A 20,092-nucleotide genomic window follows, 5' to 3' on the forward strand; every position below is an offset into this window, starting at 1 on the left:
AGCCACCACACTTGGCCATCTGTGTGCTTTCAAAGTTCCACGGGTGGCTAGGCGTGGTGGCTTACACCTGTAATCCCAGCGCGTTGGGAGGCCAAGGTGGGCAGATCATGAGATCAAGAGATCAAGACCATCCTGGCCAACATGGTGAAACCCCGTCTCTACTGAAAGTACAAAAATTAGCCGGGTGTGATGGCGTGCTCCTGTAATCCCAGCTATTCGGGAGGCTGAGGCGGGAGAATCTTTTGAACCAGGGGGTGGAGGTTACAGTGAGCTGAGATTGTGCCACTGCACTCCAGCCTGGCGACAGAGCAAGACTTCATCTCAAAAAAAAAAAAAAGTTCCACAGTTGACTGATGAGCAGTCATGTGAGAACCAGCAAGCTAGTGTCAGGGATCTGAAGTGATTGAAAATGCTGCTTATATATTCAATCCTTGAATCACTTTGGTGAATTTTTGTATTCTGCTTTTTTATATGCCTGTAATCCCATGTTTTTTAAACCATGTGCTCTAGCCTTTCTTGCTGTTTGAGCATAACTTCAACTGTTATTGCGGTGAGCAGTTTTCTCAAACTCCTCCCGGGCCCGGCTTTCTGATGGTAACCTCACCGAACTGTTCCACTGTTTACCACTTGTCTGAAGCTTCCTCTTTTCCCTTTTGAACTCTTATTAAGCATTGTTGGCTTCCTGTTTGTACTTATGTGACGTAGCTGGTACTGGGTAAGAAATCACTAGCAGCTTTTCAAGCAGGAAAGACGGTCTGAGGTGACAGTTTCGTGGCTTTGTAATTAGGCTCAGCACTTAGGAGACTATTTGCCATGTCCGCTATGTGCCAGCTACTTTGCTGCTGGTCTGTGGAGGAAGCAGAGATGAAAACACCATCTTTGCTGTCAAGAACTCGCTTAGTAGAAGATGTATGGGTAATCATCACATAATGATAAATGCTAGTTGTTGCAAAAGTCATAAACGCTATGACGGCATATTTTTAAGATGAAGTTAGTAAATTAAAATCGAAAATTTAATGAAAGCAAGACTAAATTAGTTTACTGGGTTATCTTTAATTTACTTCTATCCTTGCCATAGAGAGTCTAGCGTAGGTTTGAATGTGTCCTGACTCTTCATTACTGAGTCTAACGTTCCACTTAATACATGCAAAAAGTGCGTCCATCCCTTCTGCCTTTATTCACATTCCATTACTTTTATAGACTTCTTTTTTTTTGGCTTTCATAATTAATACTGGCAGTTGACTTTCTTTTCAGGGCTCTTTCTTCACAAACAAATTTTTTTCTTTTTGAGACAGGGTCTCGCTCTGTCACCCAGGCTGCAGTGCAGTGGGGCAATCTCAGCTCACTGCAGCCTCCTGAGTAGTTGGGACCACAGATGCAAACCACCACACCCAACTGATTTTTCAATTTTTTGTAGAGACAAGAGTCTCGCTATGTTACCCAGGCTGGTCTCAAACTCCTGGACTCAAGCGATCCACCTTGGCCTCCCAATGTGCTGGGATTACAGGCATGACTAACCATTTAACCACAAAAAATATTTTTTTAGTTACTTAAAAAGAGACTTTGTCATGTTGAAGGTCAGATGCTAAGTTATCAGCAGGCTCAGTCATGTCCCTCTTGATTTTTAGCTCTGGAAGAGAAGTGGCCCCAGTTCATCACCCTTCTCTAGCCCAGCCTCATCCCGCTCCCAGACACCAGAGAGGCCAGCAAAGAAAATAAGGTACTCGGCATTCTCCTGCAGTTTTCATTTGCTGCGTGGACAGATGGGGGTGAGGAAAGGTGGGAAATGAACCGGGCTCTTAGGCTTTGTGCGGCTGTGACTTGGAGAATCAAAGAAACTAAGTCCCTGAGAGGGACAACGCAGCACCCACCCGAACCACTGTCATCCCTACAGTCTTGGATACTGACTCCAGTGGCCTCTGACTGTCGCCTCCCACTCCAGCATGAGGGATCGGGTGCAAGCACAGAGGCCATGCAGAGTGGAGAGCAGAGTCAAGTCAGTGGGCAGTTGCCTTCAGGTTCTTGACTCTAGCTGACCCCCTAGGTGCTTGCAGTTGGCTGGAACGCCACTCCCTCAGGGATCACATGTGTGTCTAGAACTCCCAGGAACTTGGTAGGTTGTAAGTAAGGTTTGAAGATTATTGTTTTGTGCTTGTTTTAAGACAAAAGCTGTCTCCATGGCCTCTGTGAATAGCCTCCCTTCATTCTGTTGGAATTTCCTTTTGACTTTTTTTATCCTGGCATGCTGAGATCTTAAATTATAGTTGTTTTAGACATTGGCCACTTGGTAGTTAGGAGGGTGTGAGAAATTATTTAATACTTCAGCCTAGAAGTCTTTCTAGACTAAACTGTTCCTTTTCTCCCGACAGAGAAGAGGAGCTATGTCATCATTCCAGTTCCTCAACTCCATTGGCGGCAGACAAGGAGTCCCAGGGAGAAAAGGGTAGGTTGCTGAGCCAGGAGGAGAGGCTGCTGCTGCTGGTGGTGGAGGTGTTTGTGGAGGATATAGAGATTAATACCTATTGGGAAAATGTCTTGAGCATTACTATGTCTAAGGCATGCTAGATACAAAGAGAGATTTCTTCTCCTTCAGAAGTTTATAGTCTGATGAGAGAGAAAGGTTACAGATGGGTATTAACGACTAGATGGAGGTAAGCTCAGTTTGAGTCACCTGTGGGTAATCTTGGTAATGACGGCGCAGTAAGCGGTTTGTGTGCACGCCTTAATCTTGCAAACACCATCCGAGCAACCAAACCAAAGAAGATCGAATCTTTTCAGAGATAACCAATGAAAACTCAGTGTTAAATATGAAGTGGGTAGACAAAACCATCCATTTCTGGAAGACGGAAGGAAGCAAACGAGTCTTGATTTCTTTCTTTAGTTGCAGATACAACCCCAAGGAAGAAACAAAACTCGAATTCTCAGTCTATACCTGGCAACTCTGGGCAGCGTAAGCGGAAAATTCAGCTGCTGCCTTCTCGGCGAGGGGAACAGCTGACCTTGGTATGGTCTTGTCCATCTACTCCTGCCCTCCTGGCTTAGCTCTCCTAAGTCTTAGGAACACTAAGGACAAGTTTCTTCTAGTTTTTTCTAATTTGTTTTTGTGTTTTTGTTTTTTGAGACAGCATCACTCTGTCACCCAGGCTGGAGTGCAGTGGCTCTATTTTGGCTGTTACCTCTGCCTCCTGGGTTCAAGCAGTTCTCCTGCCTCAGCCTCCCAAGTAGCTGGGATTACAGGCGCACGCTACCACGCCTGGCTGATTTTTTGTATTTTTAGTAGAGATGGGGTTTCACTATGTTGGCCAGGTCGACCTCAAACTCCTGACCTCAAGTGATCCAGCTGGCTCGGCCTCCCAAAGGGCTGAGGTTACAGACGTGAGCCACCATGCCCAGCCTTCCCTTTTTTTCTGATTGGCCTGACTTCTTCTTTTTCTCTTTGGTAGCCTCCACCTCCCCAGCTTGGCTATTCGATCACTGCCGAGGACCTAGACTTAGAGAAGAAGGCTTCATTACAGTGGTTCAACAAGGCCTTGGAGGACAAGAGCGGTAAGGAGCACAGATCGTTGCACACTCGAGAGGTGTCAGGTGTCTTGTTTTCTTTGGTTTTATTTTGTGTGTTTGAAAAAATGGTTTCTCTGGGAAAATCCCAAGTAGGGTTCCATGTTTTCTTGTGCTCTTTCTCACCTGAGAAATCCGTGTTGGTCTTCATGGAATAGCAGTGACCATTGCAGTTGAGGGCAGGCAGTCCTCCGTGAGCTGTGCTGAGACCCTGCTCTCCAACAGGCATCTGGAAAGAAGTCCCAGACAAGCCAGGACTGCTTCACCTTTCTTTCTTTCTTTCTTTCTTTCTTTCTTAGACGCTGCCTCGAACTCTGTCACTGAGACCCCACCTACCACTCAGCCTTCGTTTACCTTTACCCTGCCTGCTGCTGCAACTGCCTCCCCACCCACCTCCCTCCCCGGCCCAAGCACCAACCCACTGTTAGAGAGCTTGAAGAAGATGCAGAGTCCCCCGAACCTGCCACCCTGCCCAGGTGAGCTGGAGTGGGGCCCTTGGATCCAGCCTTCTGATTAGCATCCCCTGCTTGGGTTAGAGTAAGGGCATCATGCCTGTCAGTCACTGGAGATTGCTTTGCAGGCCAAACGCACCCTGACTCAGCACACCGGAGTGGGCCCACGTTTAATGCGCCGGAGCCTGCATCAGGGAGTGTTAGGGAAGGGGTGCTGCGACACTTAGGATCTGAAGCCTGGCTCATAGCTGCCCTGAGCCTCTGCTTCCTCATCTGTCAGATGAGAATGATCTTCCTGGTGTAGTGCCTCTGAAGTGTGAATGTGGGTGGTGTGGTCAGGATATCCTTGCCTATCAGAACCACCAGTCCAGAACAGGACTGCTTCCTTTTCCTCCAGCACTTGGAGGGCTGCTGGTGTTCCCAGCCCAGGCCTTCATGGCCCTGTGCACTCACACTCTTTATCAGACGGTGACCTGGGAATCACACTCCACCTCCCTGCTCAAGGGCAGAGACTTCCCCATTCACAGTTGCATGCTCTTAGCGCCTGGCAGGTGAGCTTAGTAGGCGAAAAATAAAGTATATCTAGATTCGTACGTGAACTTCAGAGTTCAGACAATTGGATTGTCTTAGTCTCTACACATTAGGCCCCCATTTAGGCCCCATTTTATCCTCTTCTGTCTGATGATCTGTGTGGTAGAAATAATGAACACGTCCTTGATTTACTGTACAGGCCTGTAGGGTAGACTTACTGAGTTTTTTGACTGACTCTTGGATCCCAGGCTCTGTGGTAGGCGTGGGGAGGATACTGAAATACTGAATACCATCACCTTCGAAGTATTTATTCCAAATTCACATTTTCTATTCTTCTTCCAGAATCTGCTGGAGCAGCAACCACTGAGGCCCCCTCGCCTCCAAAGACGCCCAGCCTCCTGCCCGCTTTGGGCTTACCACAGTCAGGGCTGCCAGGGCCCCTCCCCAGCCCCTCCTTAGACTCCAAACCCCCGACCACTTTGCTGGGGCTGATCCCTGCTCCATCCACAGTACCAGCCACTGACACTAAGTCACCTCCAACCCTTCAGGGAGAGACGGCTGCCAAACCCCAAGCCACATCTGCCCCGTCCCCCGCCCCCAAGCAAAGCTTCCTGTTTGGAACACAGAGCACCTCACCTTCCAGCCCTGCCGCCCCTGCCGCGTCTTCAGCATCTCCCATGTTCAAGCCCATTTTCATGGCCCCACCCAAGAGTGAGAAGGAAGGCCCCACACCGCCTGGCCCTTCAGTCACAGCCACAGCGCCCTCCAGCTCCTCCCTCCCCACGACCACCAGCACCACAGCCCCAACCTTCCAGCCTGTCTTTAGCAGCATGGGGCCACCTGCATCTTTGCCCTTGTCTGCTCCCTTCTTCAAGCAGACAACTACTCCCACCACTGCTCCCACCACAACTGCCCCGCTCTTCACTGGCCTGGCCACCGCCACCTCTGCCGTGGCTCCCGTCACCACCGCCAGTCCATCCGCAGACTCTGCTGTGAAGCCTGCATTTGGCTTTGGCGTAAACAGTGTGAGCAGCAGCAGTGTGAGCACCACGACCAGCACCGCCACTGCCACCTCACAGCCTTTCCTCTTCGGGGCGCCCCAGGCCTCTGCTGCCAGCTTCACCCCGGCCATGGGCTCCATATTCCAGTTTGGCAAACCTCCTGCCCTGCCCACAACCACCACAGTCACCACCTTTAGCCAGTCCCTGCCCACTGCCGTGCCAACGGCCACCAGCAGCAGCGCTTCCGGCTTTAGTGCTTTCGGCAGCACCCTTACCACTTCCGCCCCGGCCACCAGCAGCCAGCCCACTCTGACGTTCAGTAACACGAGCACCCCCACATTCAACATTCCCTTTGGCTCAAGCGCCAAGTCCCCGCTCCCATCATATCCAGGAGCCAACCCCCAGCCTGCATTTGGGGCCGCTGAGGGGCAGCCGCCGGGGGCCGCCAAGCCGGCCCTTGCCCCCAGCTTTGGCAGCTCTTTCACTTTTGGAAACTCCGCAGCGCCGGCCCCAGCTGCTGCACCCACACCTGCACCTGCGTCCACGATCAAGATCGTACCTGCGCACGTGCCTACACCCATCCATCCTACCTTTGGTGGTGCCACGCACTCAGCATTTGGGTTGAAAGCCACGACTTCGGCCTTCGGCACTCCCGCCAGCTCACAGCCCGCCTTTGGCAGCTCCACTGCTGTCTTCTCCTTCGGTGCAGCCACCAGCTCTGGCTTTGGAGCCACCACGCAGACCGCCAGCAGCGGGAGCAGCAGCTCGGTGTTCGGCAGCACAACACCATCACCCTTCACATTTGGGGGTTCAGCGGCCCCTGCTGGCAGTGGGAGCTTTGGGATCAACGTGGCCACCCCAGGCTCCAGCACCACCTCCGGAGCTTTTAGCTTCGGAGCGGGACAGAGTGGGACCACAGCCACCTCCACCCCCTTCGCAGGGGGCTTAGGTCAGAACGCCCTGGGCACCACCAGCCAGAGTACACCGTTTGCCTTCAACGTGGGCAGCACGCCTGAGAGCAAATCTGTGTTTGGAGGTAAGGAGGGGTGTGGACTTGGGCTGCCAGGCCGGACACTGAAGAGCTGTGCCTGCGCAGCCTGCCTTCTCAGGGAGCCCATGATGTGGCAGTAAAGAGACAGGCATTGAGTATAGAACTAAATGAAATGACAGGGCATGATACATGTTTTGCTAACATGTAATAAGGACTGGAGGAGCTGTTGTGGATTTAGCTGGTCAAAGAAGGCCCTTCTGAGTAATTACCAATTGTAAGCTGAGGGTTGGGTGTAGTGGCTCATGCTTGTAATCCCAACATTTTGGGGGAGGCCAAGGAGGGTGGATCTTTTGAGGCCAGCAGTTCAAGACCAGCCTGGGCAACTTGGCAAAACCCTGTCTTTACTAAAAATACCAAAAAATTAGCCAGGTGTGGTGGTACCCACCTGTAATCCTGGCTACTCGGGAGGCTGAGGCACAAGAATGGTTTGAACCCAGAAGGTGGAGGTTGCAGTGAGCCAAGATCATGTCACTGTACTCCAGCCTGGGTGACAGCAAGGCTGTCTCAAGAAACAAAGTAAGCTGAGTGTGAGGGTGGGGTGGGGGTGGGCACAGCACAAGTGGACATGCTTTTCAGGCACAGGATGGTGCATGCGAAGGCCCAGAGGCAGAAATATGTTTAGTATGTTCAAGAGCAGAGCAAAGGCAAGCGTGGCAGGAGGGTGAAAAGCAGAGGCCGTGGTGTGGAAGGAGGCCAAGAGGATTGTTTGTGGCCAGGGCTGGGTGTTGGGGTCTTAAGTGTTCAGGAAAACCATTGCAGAATCAGGCAGAAGGATGCAGTGATGGTTCCTCCTGTGTGGAAGATGAATGTAGACCTCATGGGTTCTGTTTTCTTTGTGAAGTAGCAGAGAAAATCTGGGAGAGAGAGGGTCGGGATAAAGTGTATAAAAAAGGGGCCTTTTGGCCGGGCGCGGTGGCTCACGCCTGTAATCCTAGCACTTTGGGAGGCCGAGGCGGGCGGATCACAAGGTCAGGAGATCGAGACCATCCTGGCTAACACCGTGAAACCCTGTCTCTACTCAGTAACACAAAAAAATTAGCCAGGCGGGTATGGCTCTCAGTCCCAGAAGCACTCAAGAGGCTGAGGCAGGAGAATGGCGTGGAACCCGGGAGGCGGAGCTGCAGTGAGCCGAGATCTGCCACTGCACTCAGTGTGGCCTGGGCTGGCTATGAGCAAGACTCTGTCTCAAAAAAAAAGGCCAGAAGCGCTGTAGCTCAAGCCTGTAATCCCAGCACTTTTGGGAGGCCGCAGGCGGTGGATCACGCAGGTCAGGAGATCGAGACCATCCTGGCTAACATGGTGAAACCCCTGTCTACTAAAAATACAAAACTAGCCGGCTGGTGGCAGGCTTGTAGTCCCAGCTACCGGGAGGCTGAGCGGGAGAATGGTGTGAACTCGGGAGGCGGAGTTTGCAGTGAGTCGAGATCACGCCACTGCACTCCAGCCTGGCTTAATGTGCCGGGTGATCTCGTCTCAAAAATGGGGGCCTTTGAAAGTCATTTTGCACAAAGTGGGGGAAAGGAACATCATATTATAAAGTGTAATCACTTTCCAGCAGTTTGTGGGCTGGAAAATGGTGATTGTGAAGTTGAAGTGAGGCCAGTTAGCATGGTGTCCCAGCGACACTGTGGGTGTAGACCTAAGGTCAGTGGACAGCTGGTGCCACCCTGCTGTGGAGACCCCAGCAAGCAAAGCAGGAGGGGCAGCGGGTCAGTACCCCAGTGCGGCTCAGCGGGTGCAGGAGTGGAGAGCAGGTGAAGTCAGATGCAGGAGGGGTGGTGCCTGCAGGAGATTCAGGAGCCAGAGCAGTTGGGTGACAGTGTGACCACAGGAATGGTGGCAGGGGTCAGGGAGAGAAGGTCATGGGGGTGGCAAGGTCGAGGGGCTAAGAGGACTATCAGTCAGCCTCACAGGGCGAGGTCACCACAAGTGGTGATGGGGAGGAGGCCAGTGAGCCAAGGGTCCTCTGTGAATCGGGGAGTGACCTGGCATTTGACAGGTGACACAAGGACACGGCGGATTAGAATAAAGTGATGATTTAAACTTGAGTTACGATATTTAGGGAAGGAAGAGAAACTATGTGGAAGCAGCGTGGGAGCACAGGGAGCCTCCCCTTGCCCTGGCCGGAGGCCAAGCCCTGAGAGCAGGGGCTGCCAGAGAGGGCATCAGGCAGGCAGCCAGAGCCAGTCAGGGCAAGGCCAGGGAGGGGAGGGCACCAGGGGGCATCACAAAAGATGAGGGGTGGACAGAGCAGGCTTCACAGGGGAGGAGACAGTGGCTGGGGGAAAAGGCCTGAAGAGAGGAGGTGGCCAACCCGGGTACACTAGGAGGCAGGGGCCCCAGAGTCCTCCCCTCTACAGCGGTGGTGCGGAGGCCCACGAGGCGGCTGCGGGGCAGGAGGGCTTCTTCTCTGCCATGGCAGGGCCATTAGCAGGTGGGAGGAGCAGGCTGAGCTGGGGCACCCAGCATGAAGACTCGGTTGTCTGGCTCAGTTGCTGATGGAGTGCCCAAGGAGCAGGAATGGGGCTGAGGGCCCTGTGGGAGGTGCCCTGCAGAGTGCAGGCTCCTGCCCGTTTCCTCGCCTGCCTCCGCCCTCTGCTCACTGGCCAGCTCTCTGCAGCTCTCTGTTCTCTTCACTCCAGGCACCGCCACTCCCACCTTTGGTCAGAACACCCCTGCGCCTGGAGTGGGCACATCAGGCAGCAGCCTCTCCTTTGGGGCATCCTCAACACCTGCCCAAGGCTTTGTTGGCATTGGACCATTTGGTAAGCAGCAAGCTGCCCTGTGGCCCTGCTCCTCTGTCTGAGGAGGGTTTTGGTGGGGTGGCAGGCTCCTGGCCCTCTGAGGCCCGGTGAAGATCAGGTACAGCACAGGAAAGACAATTTGGGTTAGGAGTCCAGCACAGCCCAGGGATGGGAGTTGGATGGCAGAGATCAGAGAGGAGCCATCCAGGGCGGAACTTTGCCGTCCCATGGGAAGCCAGGCAAAAATAGATTCGTGGGCCTTGCTCTGAGACTCTCTGGGAGTTTGCATTTTAGAAGGCTCCTCCCGTACAGTGTTTGTGATGCAGTGGGGAAAGCCCTATTGAGGCACCCTGTGTTTGTTACTGGCCTAGCCTTCCAGAGATTGGGGCCCCCAGGGCCGGGGTCTCAGGTAGCAGCTGCCCTGATGCGGTCTTGTTGAATCTTTCCAGGATCGGCGGCCCCTTCATTTTCCATTGGTGCGGGATCCAAGACCCCAGGGGCTCGACAGCGACTGCAGGCCCGAAGGCAGCACAACCGCAAAAAATAGCCTTTGTCCCCTGTCCCTGTTTCCCCCACCCCTTCCCTTAATCTGGACCTTGGCACCTGCTGGGAAGAGCCTTTGACCCTTCGAGTTGCATAAAGTAAACCTACCCCGGATCTCTGGCTTCAGCCGCCAGGGGGTAGTGGCAGCCCTGGGGCCCTTTCCCTTCTAGAGGAAGCACAAGCCTCAGGGATGGGGAAGCAGGATGCGGAGGGCCAAAGCCCGGGACCTCTACTTGAACAGTTCCACTGGGGAGGCTGGAGAACTAAGGAAACACCTGTACATAGCGTCCGCTGCCCTGACTCCCGCTTAGCACGCCCTTAGACAGGCGCCCCTTCCACCTTTCCCCAAGAGCCGCCGTCGCTGGAGGGTGCAGGGTCCAGCCCGCCTGGATCGCTGGTGTGCACCTGATGGGATTTGGGAAATGGATTATCCCTAAGGCTTGACCTTGCTTGGCTTAGCTGTGAGAAGTGGTTCTCTTCCTTTGGTCCCTTCTGGGGACTCTGTTTCCCCATTTCTTGCTGCTGTGTCCCTCACCGGTTCCTTGCAGGATTGATTCCTTTTTAAATGCCCTTGAATCTAGCTTTGCCTTGGAGACCCCAGTGGGTGCTGCTCCTGCTGTTTTCTTCCTGCCAAGCCTGAATCAATGTTTCATCTCCAACCCTCTGCCAGTTTGGCCCCTCAAAGCTTGGTGGCTCAAGACTGTTAGCCTGGCAGAGCCAGGGGTGAGATACCTCGCTCCAGGAGGGAGAAGCTCTTGGAGCAGGCAGGATGCCCACCGCTGCTTCAGCTGCCTCCTCGCCCAGCCACCCTTTGGCCCCATTGGGCCCTCGTCTGCCTCTCCAGGATTGTATGTTTCAAGCCTTGTCCTGTGTTCCTTTGTCTGACACTCTGTGTATTGCTCTTTGAATCGAGTTTGGAGGAAGAATTGAGTTGTATGAGTGGCGGCATGTTGGTAGTGCCGGACTTCCTGTTTCAAGTTTTCTGGGGCCTCGCTAATTGAATGTGGAAAGTAGCACCACTTGACGGCTACAAGTGCCGACTCCTGAATTTTCCAATGGTGTTCTGACTTCAAGGGCTGGCAGCCCGGGAGGATGGGGCCCCGGGGAAGTAAAGACCCTTCTTCCCTCTGCTGCTTCTGTCCCACTTACCTGACCTCACTGGAGGCTACATCACCCAAAGCAGATGTTAGAAAACCTAAATTAATGAACCATATTTTTAAAATCCTGTTTTTCCCAAACAGGGTCCTCCTCTGCAGCCCATCCTTTCCTTCCTTCCTTCTGAAACCACATACCCCAGGCCCAAGAGCCTTGCTGCCATGCCCAACCTCTTTGGGAGAAGTATGAATGCGTGTGTCTAAATTAAAAGAAAAAAATATTTAAACATTTTTTAACAAAAATTTATTTTTGTATTTAAGCTAAATTGCCTTTTAAATTCCTTCAAGCTTGGTTCATTGAGGTGGTTAAGTATAAATGCTATTGACTAGGAATTAGCTGTATAGTTAAGTTATGCCTGTGCAAAGAAGAGGCTCAAATGCTGTCCCGGGCAGCTTTCCTGGGGGACTAGAGCTCCTTCTGGCCACGTTATATAAAATGTAATTCTTATTTTATAAATAATGTGATGTAGATGTAACCGGTGCCCCCTCCCCGTTGTGACTGAGGGTGAGTGTTCGGTGGCGGGGCTGCTCCTTCCCACCCCTCAGAACAGCTCTGATCCTTGTTCATACCTGGCGGTGTGTGCAGCTGAGGAGGGAGTGAACCTCAAGCCTAAATACCTGTTAGGATTGGAGGGTCGGGGTGGGCCCGGGCCTGGGCCTAGAAATCAAGCTTCTACCTGTACCTTACGTAAGGTAGACCCTCCCAGTGTCAGTACCTGAGCTAGTTTACCTCAGTTCCGCAGGCAGGACAGCCGGTCCGGGAACCCTGAGTGAGTGTGAGTGTGGATGTGTACAGTACGCGCACTGGACAGGAGCGGGAGGCTGGGACTTTCCATTACAAGTAGAGACTTCATTCCTGTTGAGTCTAGTTGGAATTTTTAGTATGAATGTGAGATTTTTCTCCTGCTTATGTCATTAAGAATAAAAAACTGTGATCTACCATAGAGTACGTTCTGCATTTTATTTTATTTCTGCAGGCACTCTTCTCACCAGCAAGAACACAGCCCAAGGAAAGGACCCAATAACCTTTCAAAACCCAAATTGCTGCATGCGGTGAGGGCCCAGGGTCCTCCACGGAGAGGACAGGCGTCTTCCTTTCCTACCAGGAAGGAGTCAGCCCGAAGCCGCTGCTATGTGCAAGGTGGCGTGCAAGCACCGGCTCCGGCTTTTTGCTGTCTCTTCTTTCTCTTTGGGGCTGGGCTGGGTGTGCACTCTGGTGCTGATGCTTTGGCCTGTGAGGCTGAACTAGAGAAGTGTAGATGTCAGATGTGCCGGTGCCATCCTGCATCTCCCAAGCATGCTCCCACTCACTCACCTCGGTGCCTCGACCCGTTCAATTACGGCTATGAAGAAGCCACCGCTGAGCGTGGTCTCAGGGGAGGCCCGGAGGCAGTGCTCGGCACCAGGGAATGTGCTCAGGCCTCGGTGGGGCCAGGCAGGCAGGGCAGGAGCTAGCCTGTGAGGGAAATAGCCCCAGTGCTGGGTAAGAGAGCAGCTCACCCCTGTCCCCCCTCCCACGACCCTGGCGCACGCCCCGTACCTGAAGGCACCAGGGTTCTGCTGCAGCGCATCTCGCACCACGTCTTCATTCTCCTCCTGGCAGAGGGAGCACGTGGAGTAGACGAGCCGCTTCAGGGAAGGGAAAGTGAGCGCGTGGCACAGGGCTCGCTGCTGGAACCCCGCCAGGGCATGCAGACGCGCCGGGCTAGGTGTGCCTGCCCCGGGCTCCTCCAGCTGTCTGCTCGGCATACCTAAGGAAAAGCGTGTCTCGGTCACACAGGCTGCCTCAGTCCTGAAATCCTCACTTCACAGAGAACCTTTGCCACAGGGTCCCCAGCCCATTAAAGTGTCAGAACCAAGACCAAAACAAATGATGACTCTGGGTCTAGGCTGCTGTGGACCTACAAGTCCCTCGGCCACGTTTTCTCCCCATCTCACCTGAGCCACTGCAGGAAGGATCCAGCAGGATATAGTGGACCTCACGGTAGCGTGGGTCTGAGGGGGAGACCGCCAGGAAGTCCTCCTCAGCCAGCTCACAGCAGGAGATGCCAGCCCGGGCCAGCAGCGTGGCCATTGATGCCAGCCGCTTGGCATCCAGGTCAAAGGCAAAGATCTTCCTAGGGCAGAGGGCAAAGCAGGGGTGACCTGAGCACACATGGAGCAGCTAAGGGCCTGTCACAGCCAGCCAGAATGTGCAGGTTAAGCTAGGACACACGATATCGAAGAATGTGCAGGTTAAGCCAGGACATACAACATCGAAATGGCCTACGTTTAAAGGGCCCAGGGTCAGAGGTAACTGGCCTGGGGTCTCTGCCCCAAGGGCTAAGGGATCCACATCTCACACCTGCAGTGGGGGAAGCTTAGCTTGGGCCAAATACCATGAACTGCTTTGGTGCAGCAGGAAAGAGTAAGCGGACGCCATCCTTTCAGCCTTCATTACCCACTGAAAGGCATAGAATCAATCCCCATGTCCTCCTCCCGGCTCCTGACCGTGGCACTCACCCTTGGTTCTTCAGAAGAGCAGCCAAGTGACTGGTCTTATTGCCTGGGGCGGCACAGGCATCAATGACATGGGAGCCTGGCGGAGGGTTCAGCAGCATGGCTGGGAGACAGCTTGCCTGGCGGGCAGAGCACAGGGGCCGGCTGAACAGAGACCCCAGGCTAGGCCCTTCCCACGCCTACACATTCTTCTCTTTTCTGTTCCTCTTGCTTACCCTGTCCTGCAGAATGAGGTGTCCGGCCCGGTACAGTGGGTGTTCATGCAGATCTGTCTGGGCGGGAAATACCAGCAGCTCCGGCATCAAGGGGTCCAGGAGAAAATGCTTCCCCTTGAGAGCTCGTAAGTCGTCGAGGCTGCCAGGGAAGAACCATTCATCATTTCCCGAATTTCTCCCTGCCAGGCCCCATTCCAACATGCAACAAATGTTACCCCAGCTATGGAGAAATCAGCAGGGTGATAAGCTAGAGGCTGTGGAATCCTATGGAATCCTCCGCAGTTGAGGGAATGGGTTGTCAAGCCAGACTGATGGCTCAGGAGCCCCCTCTCCTGTTTACCAGCAGTGGGAGCCTGGGCAAGTGATTCAATCTCAAGGCCCACTGGCATCTCTGTAAAATAGTAGGTGTGAGGATTCAATGAGCCAATATATCCAAGATACTTACTTGGCACAAATTAATAAATGTTAGCTATTCCTGTTGAAGCATAACCTTCGAGAAAGGTTACTTTACGGGGGGGTGAGGGGATGCAGGGAGGTGAGAGCTGAGCTCACTCCTGACGGATGAGGAGTGTGAGGCACTTAGGTTAAAACTCCATTCACTGTAACTCAGTAAAGGAGGACCGCCCACTCCACCCAATCCATGCCGAAATGGGCCTAGAGAGCCACATGTCTCGGTTCAGAAATCTATCAAAGCGATAGAGCTGGAATTCAAACGCAAGCAGCTGTTCTCTGCTATTCCAGCCTGGTGTCCAAGCAACAAGGTAGAGGCAGAAGAAAGGATCTTACAAAGAGTGGGGGAAAGGAAGAGGGGCAGAGGCTGCTTCTCAGAGCCACCAAAGGACAAAACGAGACAGGTGTGAGCCCAGTGCTAGTGGCATGGGACAGGGACCAGCCACTGTTGCTGGCACACTGGTGCACACAGCACCGTGGCAGATGGACCTGGAGAGAAGGCAGGAGGGACAGCACAATGAAGCCAAGAAAGGGCTTAGCATGGCCGGGCGCAGTGGCTCACGCCTGTAATCCCAGCACTTTGGGAGGCCCAGGCAGGCGGATCACCTGAAGTCAGGAGTTTGAGACCAGCCTGACCAACATGGAGAAACCCCGTCTCTACTAAAAATACAAAATTAGCCGGGCACAGTGCTGCATCCCTGTAATCCCAGCTACTCAGGAGGCTGAGGCAGGAGAATTGCTTGAACCTGGGAGGTAGAGGTTGCAGTGAGCCGAGATCGCGCCATTGCACTCTAGCCTGGGCAACAAGAGCGAAACTCCATCTCAGAAAAGAAAGGGCTTAGCAGGGGAGTAACAGCATCAGATCTGCCTTTAGAGCTTCCTACAGTCAACCTCAAGGAGGAAAATGCAGTGAGACAGTCTGGAAGCAGAGGGACCAGTCTGGGAAGTTCTTGTGGTCATCCCAATAAGAAATGAGTGCTTAACCTAGGCAGTGTCCAAGGGGATGAAGAGAAAGGAGTAGAGGCCAGGTGCGGTGGCTCATGCCTGTAATCCCAGCACTTTGGGAGGCCGAGGCGGGCAGATCACCTGAGTTCAGGAGTTTGAGACCAGCCTGGCCAACATGGTGAAACCTCATCTCTACTAAAAATACAAAAATTAGCTGGGCATGGTGGTGGGAGCCTCTAATCCCAGCTACTTGGGAGGCTGAGGCAGGAGCATCGCTTGAACCTGGGAGGCAGTGAACCAAGATCATGCCATTGCACTCCAGCCTGGGTGACAGAGTGAGACTCAGTCTTAAAAAAAGAGAGAAAGGAGTGGAGCTGAGAAAGATGCTGAAAGTGGGGGAGTAAATGATTGGAGGGAGGGGAAGGAAGCACCTAGGATGACTCAGTTTCTGGCTTGATCAAATGGGTGGAAGATAGTGACATCTGTTAGATTAAACTGGGGATGCACTAAGTGTAAAGTTTGAGAGGAGAGATGGCGAATGCAGCGACTGTGGCATCTGTGGTGCATTCGTATGAACCTGAGGAGGGAGGGAAGTCTACTCTGGGCGGTGAGAATCACCAGGTCGGAGGCAGGAGTTCAAGCTAGAGAAAAAAATGTAGAGATCTAGAAAGAATGTAGGATGGGACTCCTAGGAGTTTGATGTTTAAGGGATGGGAGGAAGACAAACCTTGAAGATGGAGAAACTGCTGGAAAGGTAGGAAGAAAGCCCAGAGAGCAAAGTCACAACTATCCAGCCACTTCTCTTCCCACTACCCCACCTCCCTAGATGAGGAGGGCCAGGGCTCTAAGCTCTCACCTGGAAGCCCGACCCTGATAGGAGAAACCTTGTCTCTTGAAATAATCAACTACATCATCGGAGCAGGTCTTGAGAGTATTCACACGCACAAATCGAGGCAGCTGGGAGACTAGGACGCAATGAGCAGTGAGTAGACAGAAGCAAAGTTCCCCGCCTCCCCCACCCCCAACTCCTTCCAGCTCACCTGGACCAGGCCTGGATCCCACTTCCAACAGGTCCTCATTCCGGCTCACACCCCGATGAACCTTAAGCCGAGCCAACTCAGCCTTAAGCCTCGCCTGGTGCCGGCCCAATAGAGCCTTCCATCGGCCCCCACCACCTCGAAAGCCCTTTCCCAACAACAACTCATACACTAGCACCTGGGGATGAGGAAACAAACACGAAAACAAAAAAGCCCTAAGCATGACGCATAAATGCCTTAGAACTAACTCTAACAGAGCCCCGGCACTGGAATGGCTAAACAGATCACCTGGCAGACAAAGGTGGGGTACCTCACCCAAGATCACACCAGAAATTAACTACAGAACAGGATCAGAATCTGGCATCTTGCTTCCCAGCCTTAGACCCTTTCCCCACAGATGTTCACCAGTAGACCTCTGCACCCAACTTCTTGCCAACATTACCCTTTCGTGGGTTTGGGGTTTTAATAACTGGGGTCTAGCTCTGTAGCCCAGGCTGAAGTGCAGTGGCCAGATCATAGCTCATTGCAGCTTCGAACTCCTGGGCTCAAGTGATCCTCCCCCCTCAGCTTCCCGACTAGCTAGGACCACAGGTGCGCGCCGCCACGCCCGACTTCCTTACAGTCTCCGCCACTACTACTCTGTACTTCGGTTATTTAATTCTTCAAAACACTCTAAGTTTAAGCATTTTCATCCCATCTCAATTCGCTACCCAGGGAAGGTCTGCTCATACTCATTTCAGATGAGCGACTTGCTCCAGTCCCGCCGTGCACGGCAGCAGAGCTAAGACCAGATGACAAAGCGCACACCGTCGGGGTTCACTTCCCCGCCCCGCCCCTCCGCTCACCTTGGCCAGGTGCGGCCGCAGCTTCTTCTCCGCACGGAGGAGGCCGGCGCTGGCGATTACGGCATCCAGCACGGCGGAGTAGCGCTGCGTTTCGCACACCAGCGCGTACAGCTGCTTCACGTTCTGTAAAGCCGAGGGAGACAGGCTGGGACCGGGGCTCCGCCGGCCCTCCTCGCCGGGCCCCACCTCCCGACCCCACCGGGGCCCGTCTCACCCCACCCCGGGTTCCTCACCCCACACCCCTACTTCTCGCGCCCGGGCCCGCTACCTGGAAGTTGCTGGAGTACACTAGCCCCTTGATGGAGCCCTGGCGGTTCTCCACGCCTGCCAGCACGCCTGCCGCGACAGCGTACAGCCCCATGTTCCCGCGCGCCTTTACGGCTCTGTCGCAAAGCGCACCCGGCTCTGCGCACGCGCGAACTTCCGGGGTCAAAGAGCACGACCTTCCGGGACCGGAAGTTCCGGTCGAAGTCCCCCTGCAAGGAGTGTGTGTGATCGCGCACCTGCCGGGGTGGGGAGTGCGACTCTGCGAGCCCGTTTGGCCATTTCTTCTCTAGTTCTTCAGTCTTTGCCAATCTGATGGGCAAACAATGGGATTTTACTGCTGTTTAACTGCAGTTATTGAGGTTGAGTATCTTCACATGTGTATTGGTCATTATATGTATATATGTATAAATTTTTTTTGAGATAAAGAGTCTTACTCTGTCGCACAGTGTCGTGATCTCGGCTCACTGCAACGTCCGCCTCCCGGGTTCACGCCATTCTCCTGCCTCAGCTTCCCGAGTAACTGGGACTACAGGCGCCCGCCACCACGCCCGGCTAATTTTTCAATTTTTAGTAGAGACGGGGTTTCACATGTTGGCCAGGCTGGCCTCGAACTCCCGACCTTAGGTGATCTGCCCGCCTCGGCCTCCCAAAGTTCTGGGGTTATAGGCGTGAGCCCCCCACGCTGGCCGTAATTATGTGTCTCTGTGTATTGTCTTATCTTCCTCTGTCATGTGTCCTCCAATGGCTGTGTTCTCAGGGAGGCTTTTTCTGTGCAATGGCAGGGAAGGTCCTAGCAACTCCAGGTCCACAATGTTCACAATACCTGCCACTCACCCTGCACCAGTGACCACATTAGTCCCAGAGCCAAGCAAGAAAGCACATGGGGTATTTGGGTACCTGAAATGGGCCGGTTTGGTCAAATACAGTAAGTGATGTAGGTATGATCCAGGCCTTAAAGCCACAATAATAGTTTGTTTTTGTTTTTGTTTTTGATGAGGTCTCACTCTGTCACCCAGGCTGGAGTGCAGTGGCACCATCATAGCTCACTGCAGGCTTGAACTCCAGGGCTCAAGCAATCCTCCCACTTTACCCTCCAAGTAGCTGGGACTACAGGTGTGCACCACCACACCCAGCTAATTTTATCTTTTGTAGAGATGGGGGTCTCACCATGTTGCCTGTGGATGGTCTCGAACTCCTGGCCTCAAGCGATCTTCCCACCTTGGCTTCCCAAAGCAGTGATTACAGGCATGAGCCACTGTGCCCAACAAGGATTTTGTTCTTTTATCTTTAGAGAAATGATAGTCCTCTTAAGGATTTTAAGTCATGGAGTGCTGTGCTCACATACACTTCTTTAAAAGATCAGTCTGGCCAGGTGCAGCAGCTCACACCTGTAATTCTAGCACTTTGGGAGGCCAAGGCAGGCGGATCATTTGAGGTGAGGAGTTTGAGACCAGCCTGGCCAACATGACAAAACCCCGTCTCTACTAAAAATACAAAGATTAGCCAGGCATGGTGGCAGACACCTGTAATCTCAGCTACTCGGGAGGCTGAAGCAGGAGAATCGTTTGAACCTGGGAGGCGGAGGTTGCAGTAAGCTGAGACTGTGCCACTGCACTCCAGCCTGGGGGATACAGCGAGATTCTTTCTCCAATAAATAAATACATACATACATACATAAATAATCAGTCTGGCTACAGTGTGGGGATATAGGATAGAGGGAGCAGAGTTGAGGAAGGGAGAGACCAATGGGGGTCATGGCAGTCACCTAAAGCAAGAACTGGTAGCCTGCACTGAGTTGGTAGCAGTGGAGTTAAGTTGAAGTTGGCAGTGCGACCACTAAGTTAAATCCCCACAACTTGCTCAGGAAAAAGGACAGGTCAAGAGTAACTCATAGGTTTTTGGTTTGAGCAGTTGACACAGTGATGCTGTGTCTTTTGGTAGGATGGGGAAACCCAGGGTGGTGGAGTGGACAATGGCCACCCAGAGAGAGCAGGTCCTAATTTCTAGAGCCTGGAAATGTCACCTTCTACGGAAGAGATCTGTAGGAGTGATCAGGAGAAGGATTTGGAGAGAAGGTTATCCTGGATTATCTGGGCAGGCCCTACGTGGCATCACAAGTATCCCTACAAGAGAGAGGCAGAGAAAGGCCATGCGCAGTGGCTCACACCTGCAATCCCAGCACTTTGGGAGGCCAAGGTTGGCGGATCCCTTGAGCCCAGGAGTTCGCAACCAGCCTGGCCAACATGGTGAAACCCCATCTCTACTGAAAATACAAAAATTTGCTGGGTGTGGTGGTGCATGCCTGTAATCCCAGCTACTCAGGGGGCTGAGGCAAGGGAATTGCTTGAACCCGGGAGGCGGAAGTTGCAGTGAGCCGAGAGTGCGACATTGCACTCCAGCCTGGATGACAAGAGCAAGACTCTGTCTCAAAAAAAAAAACAAAAACAAGAGAGAAGCAGAGGAAGATTGGACTGACATATACAGAAAAGGCCGCATGAAGACAGAGGCAGAGATCGGAATGATGCAGCCACAGGCCAGGAAACACCAGGGCGTGGCAGCCACCACCTGAAGCTGAAGAGGAAAGGGGCAGGTTTTACACCACACCACAGTCTCCAGAGGGAGCGCGGCCTTGCCATCATCGTGATCTTGGATGTCTGGCCTTCGAAACCATGAGAGATTAAATTTCTATTGTTTGGAGTCACCAAGTTTGTGGTTATTTGTTACAGTAGCCACAGGACACCACAGCCACAGGATAAATCTCAGGGATGGGGGAGTAGGAAGATCATGAGCGCAGTTTGGG

At 53.1% G+C, this 20,092-nt stretch overlaps 2 protein-coding genes across 5 annotated transcripts in view; one reads left to right on the plus strand and one right to left on the minus strand.

Moving 5' to 3' along the window:
• The window catches only part of LOC101007877 (nuclear envelope pore membrane protein POM 121C), a 52,117-nt gene extending 40,144 nt beyond the window's left edge, over window positions 1–11,973 (plus strand). For 2 of the 3 annotated variants that reach the window (XM_009202828.4, XM_003895864.5), the window contains exons 6-13: window positions 1,629–1,720; window positions 2,370–2,443; window positions 2,882–3,003; window positions 3,444–3,546; window positions 3,858–4,034; window positions 4,884–6,578; window positions 9,236–9,358; window positions 9,787–11,973. In XM_009202828.4, the coding sequence (XP_009201092.2) occupies window positions 1,629–1,720; window positions 2,370–2,443; window positions 2,882–3,003; window positions 3,444–3,546; window positions 3,858–4,034; window positions 4,884–6,578; window positions 9,236–9,358; window positions 9,787–9,884 (2,484 nt within the window). In that variant the 3' untranslated portion in view covers window positions 9,885–11,973. The remainder of the gene's footprint in view (window positions 1–1,628; window positions 1,721–2,369; window positions 2,444–2,881; window positions 3,004–3,443; window positions 3,547–3,857; window positions 4,035–4,883; window positions 6,579–9,235; window positions 9,359–9,786) is intronic. The other variant, XM_031664899.1, reaches the window with a different exon arrangement.
• Window positions 11,974–11,976: 3 nt separating this feature from the next.
• NSUN5 (NOP2/Sun RNA methyltransferase 5) lies at window positions 11,977–17,458 on the minus strand. 2 transcript variants are annotated; one of them, XM_003895866.5, is made up of 10 exons: window positions 17,294–17,458; window positions 17,026–17,148; window positions 16,184–16,358; window positions 16,000–16,108; window positions 13,749–13,887; window positions 13,537–13,652; window positions 12,973–13,151; window positions 12,575–12,785; window positions 12,350–12,490; window positions 11,977–12,274 (listed from the first exon to the last, which is right to left on the minus strand). In XM_003895866.5, exons 1-10 carry the CDS (start codon window positions 17,384–17,386, stop codon window positions 12,148–12,150), a joined length of 1,413 nt encoding a protein of 470 aa, XP_003895915.1. In that variant the 5' UTR covers window positions 17,387–17,458; the 3' UTR covers window positions 11,977–12,147. The 2 variants fall into 2 exon arrangements, with proteins under 2 accessions (XP_003895915.1, XP_009201091.1); XM_009202827.4 differs by having other exon boundaries at window positions 11,977–12,279.
• Window positions 17,459–20,092: the final 2,634 nt, after the last annotated feature.

This window comes from Papio anubis, chromosome 4 (assembly GCF_008728515.1).
Source record: "Papio anubis isolate 15944 chromosome 4, Panubis1.0, whole genome shotgun sequence".
In the NCBI taxonomy this organism is placed as follows: Eukaryota; Metazoa; Chordata; class Mammalia; order Primates; family Cercopithecidae; genus Papio; species Papio anubis.

What these genes read in the sequence shown, in the direction of transcription:
- NSUN5 (XM_003895866.5), bottom strand. Translation starts at nt 17,386, where the DNA reads ATGGGGCTGTACGCTGTCGCGGCAGGCGTGCTGGCAGGCGTGGAGAAC. An exon ending in GGGATCCAGGCCTGGTCCAG is followed by an intron (nt 16,109 to 16,183) that starts GTGAGCTGGAAG and finishes ATTGCGTCCTAG; the next exon opens with TCTCCCAGCTGCCTCGATTT. An exon ending in ACCTCATTCTGCAGGACAGG is followed by an intron (nt 13,653 to 13,748) that starts GTAAGCAAGAGG and finishes TCTGCCCGCCAG; the next exon opens with GCAAGCTGTCTCCCAGCCAT.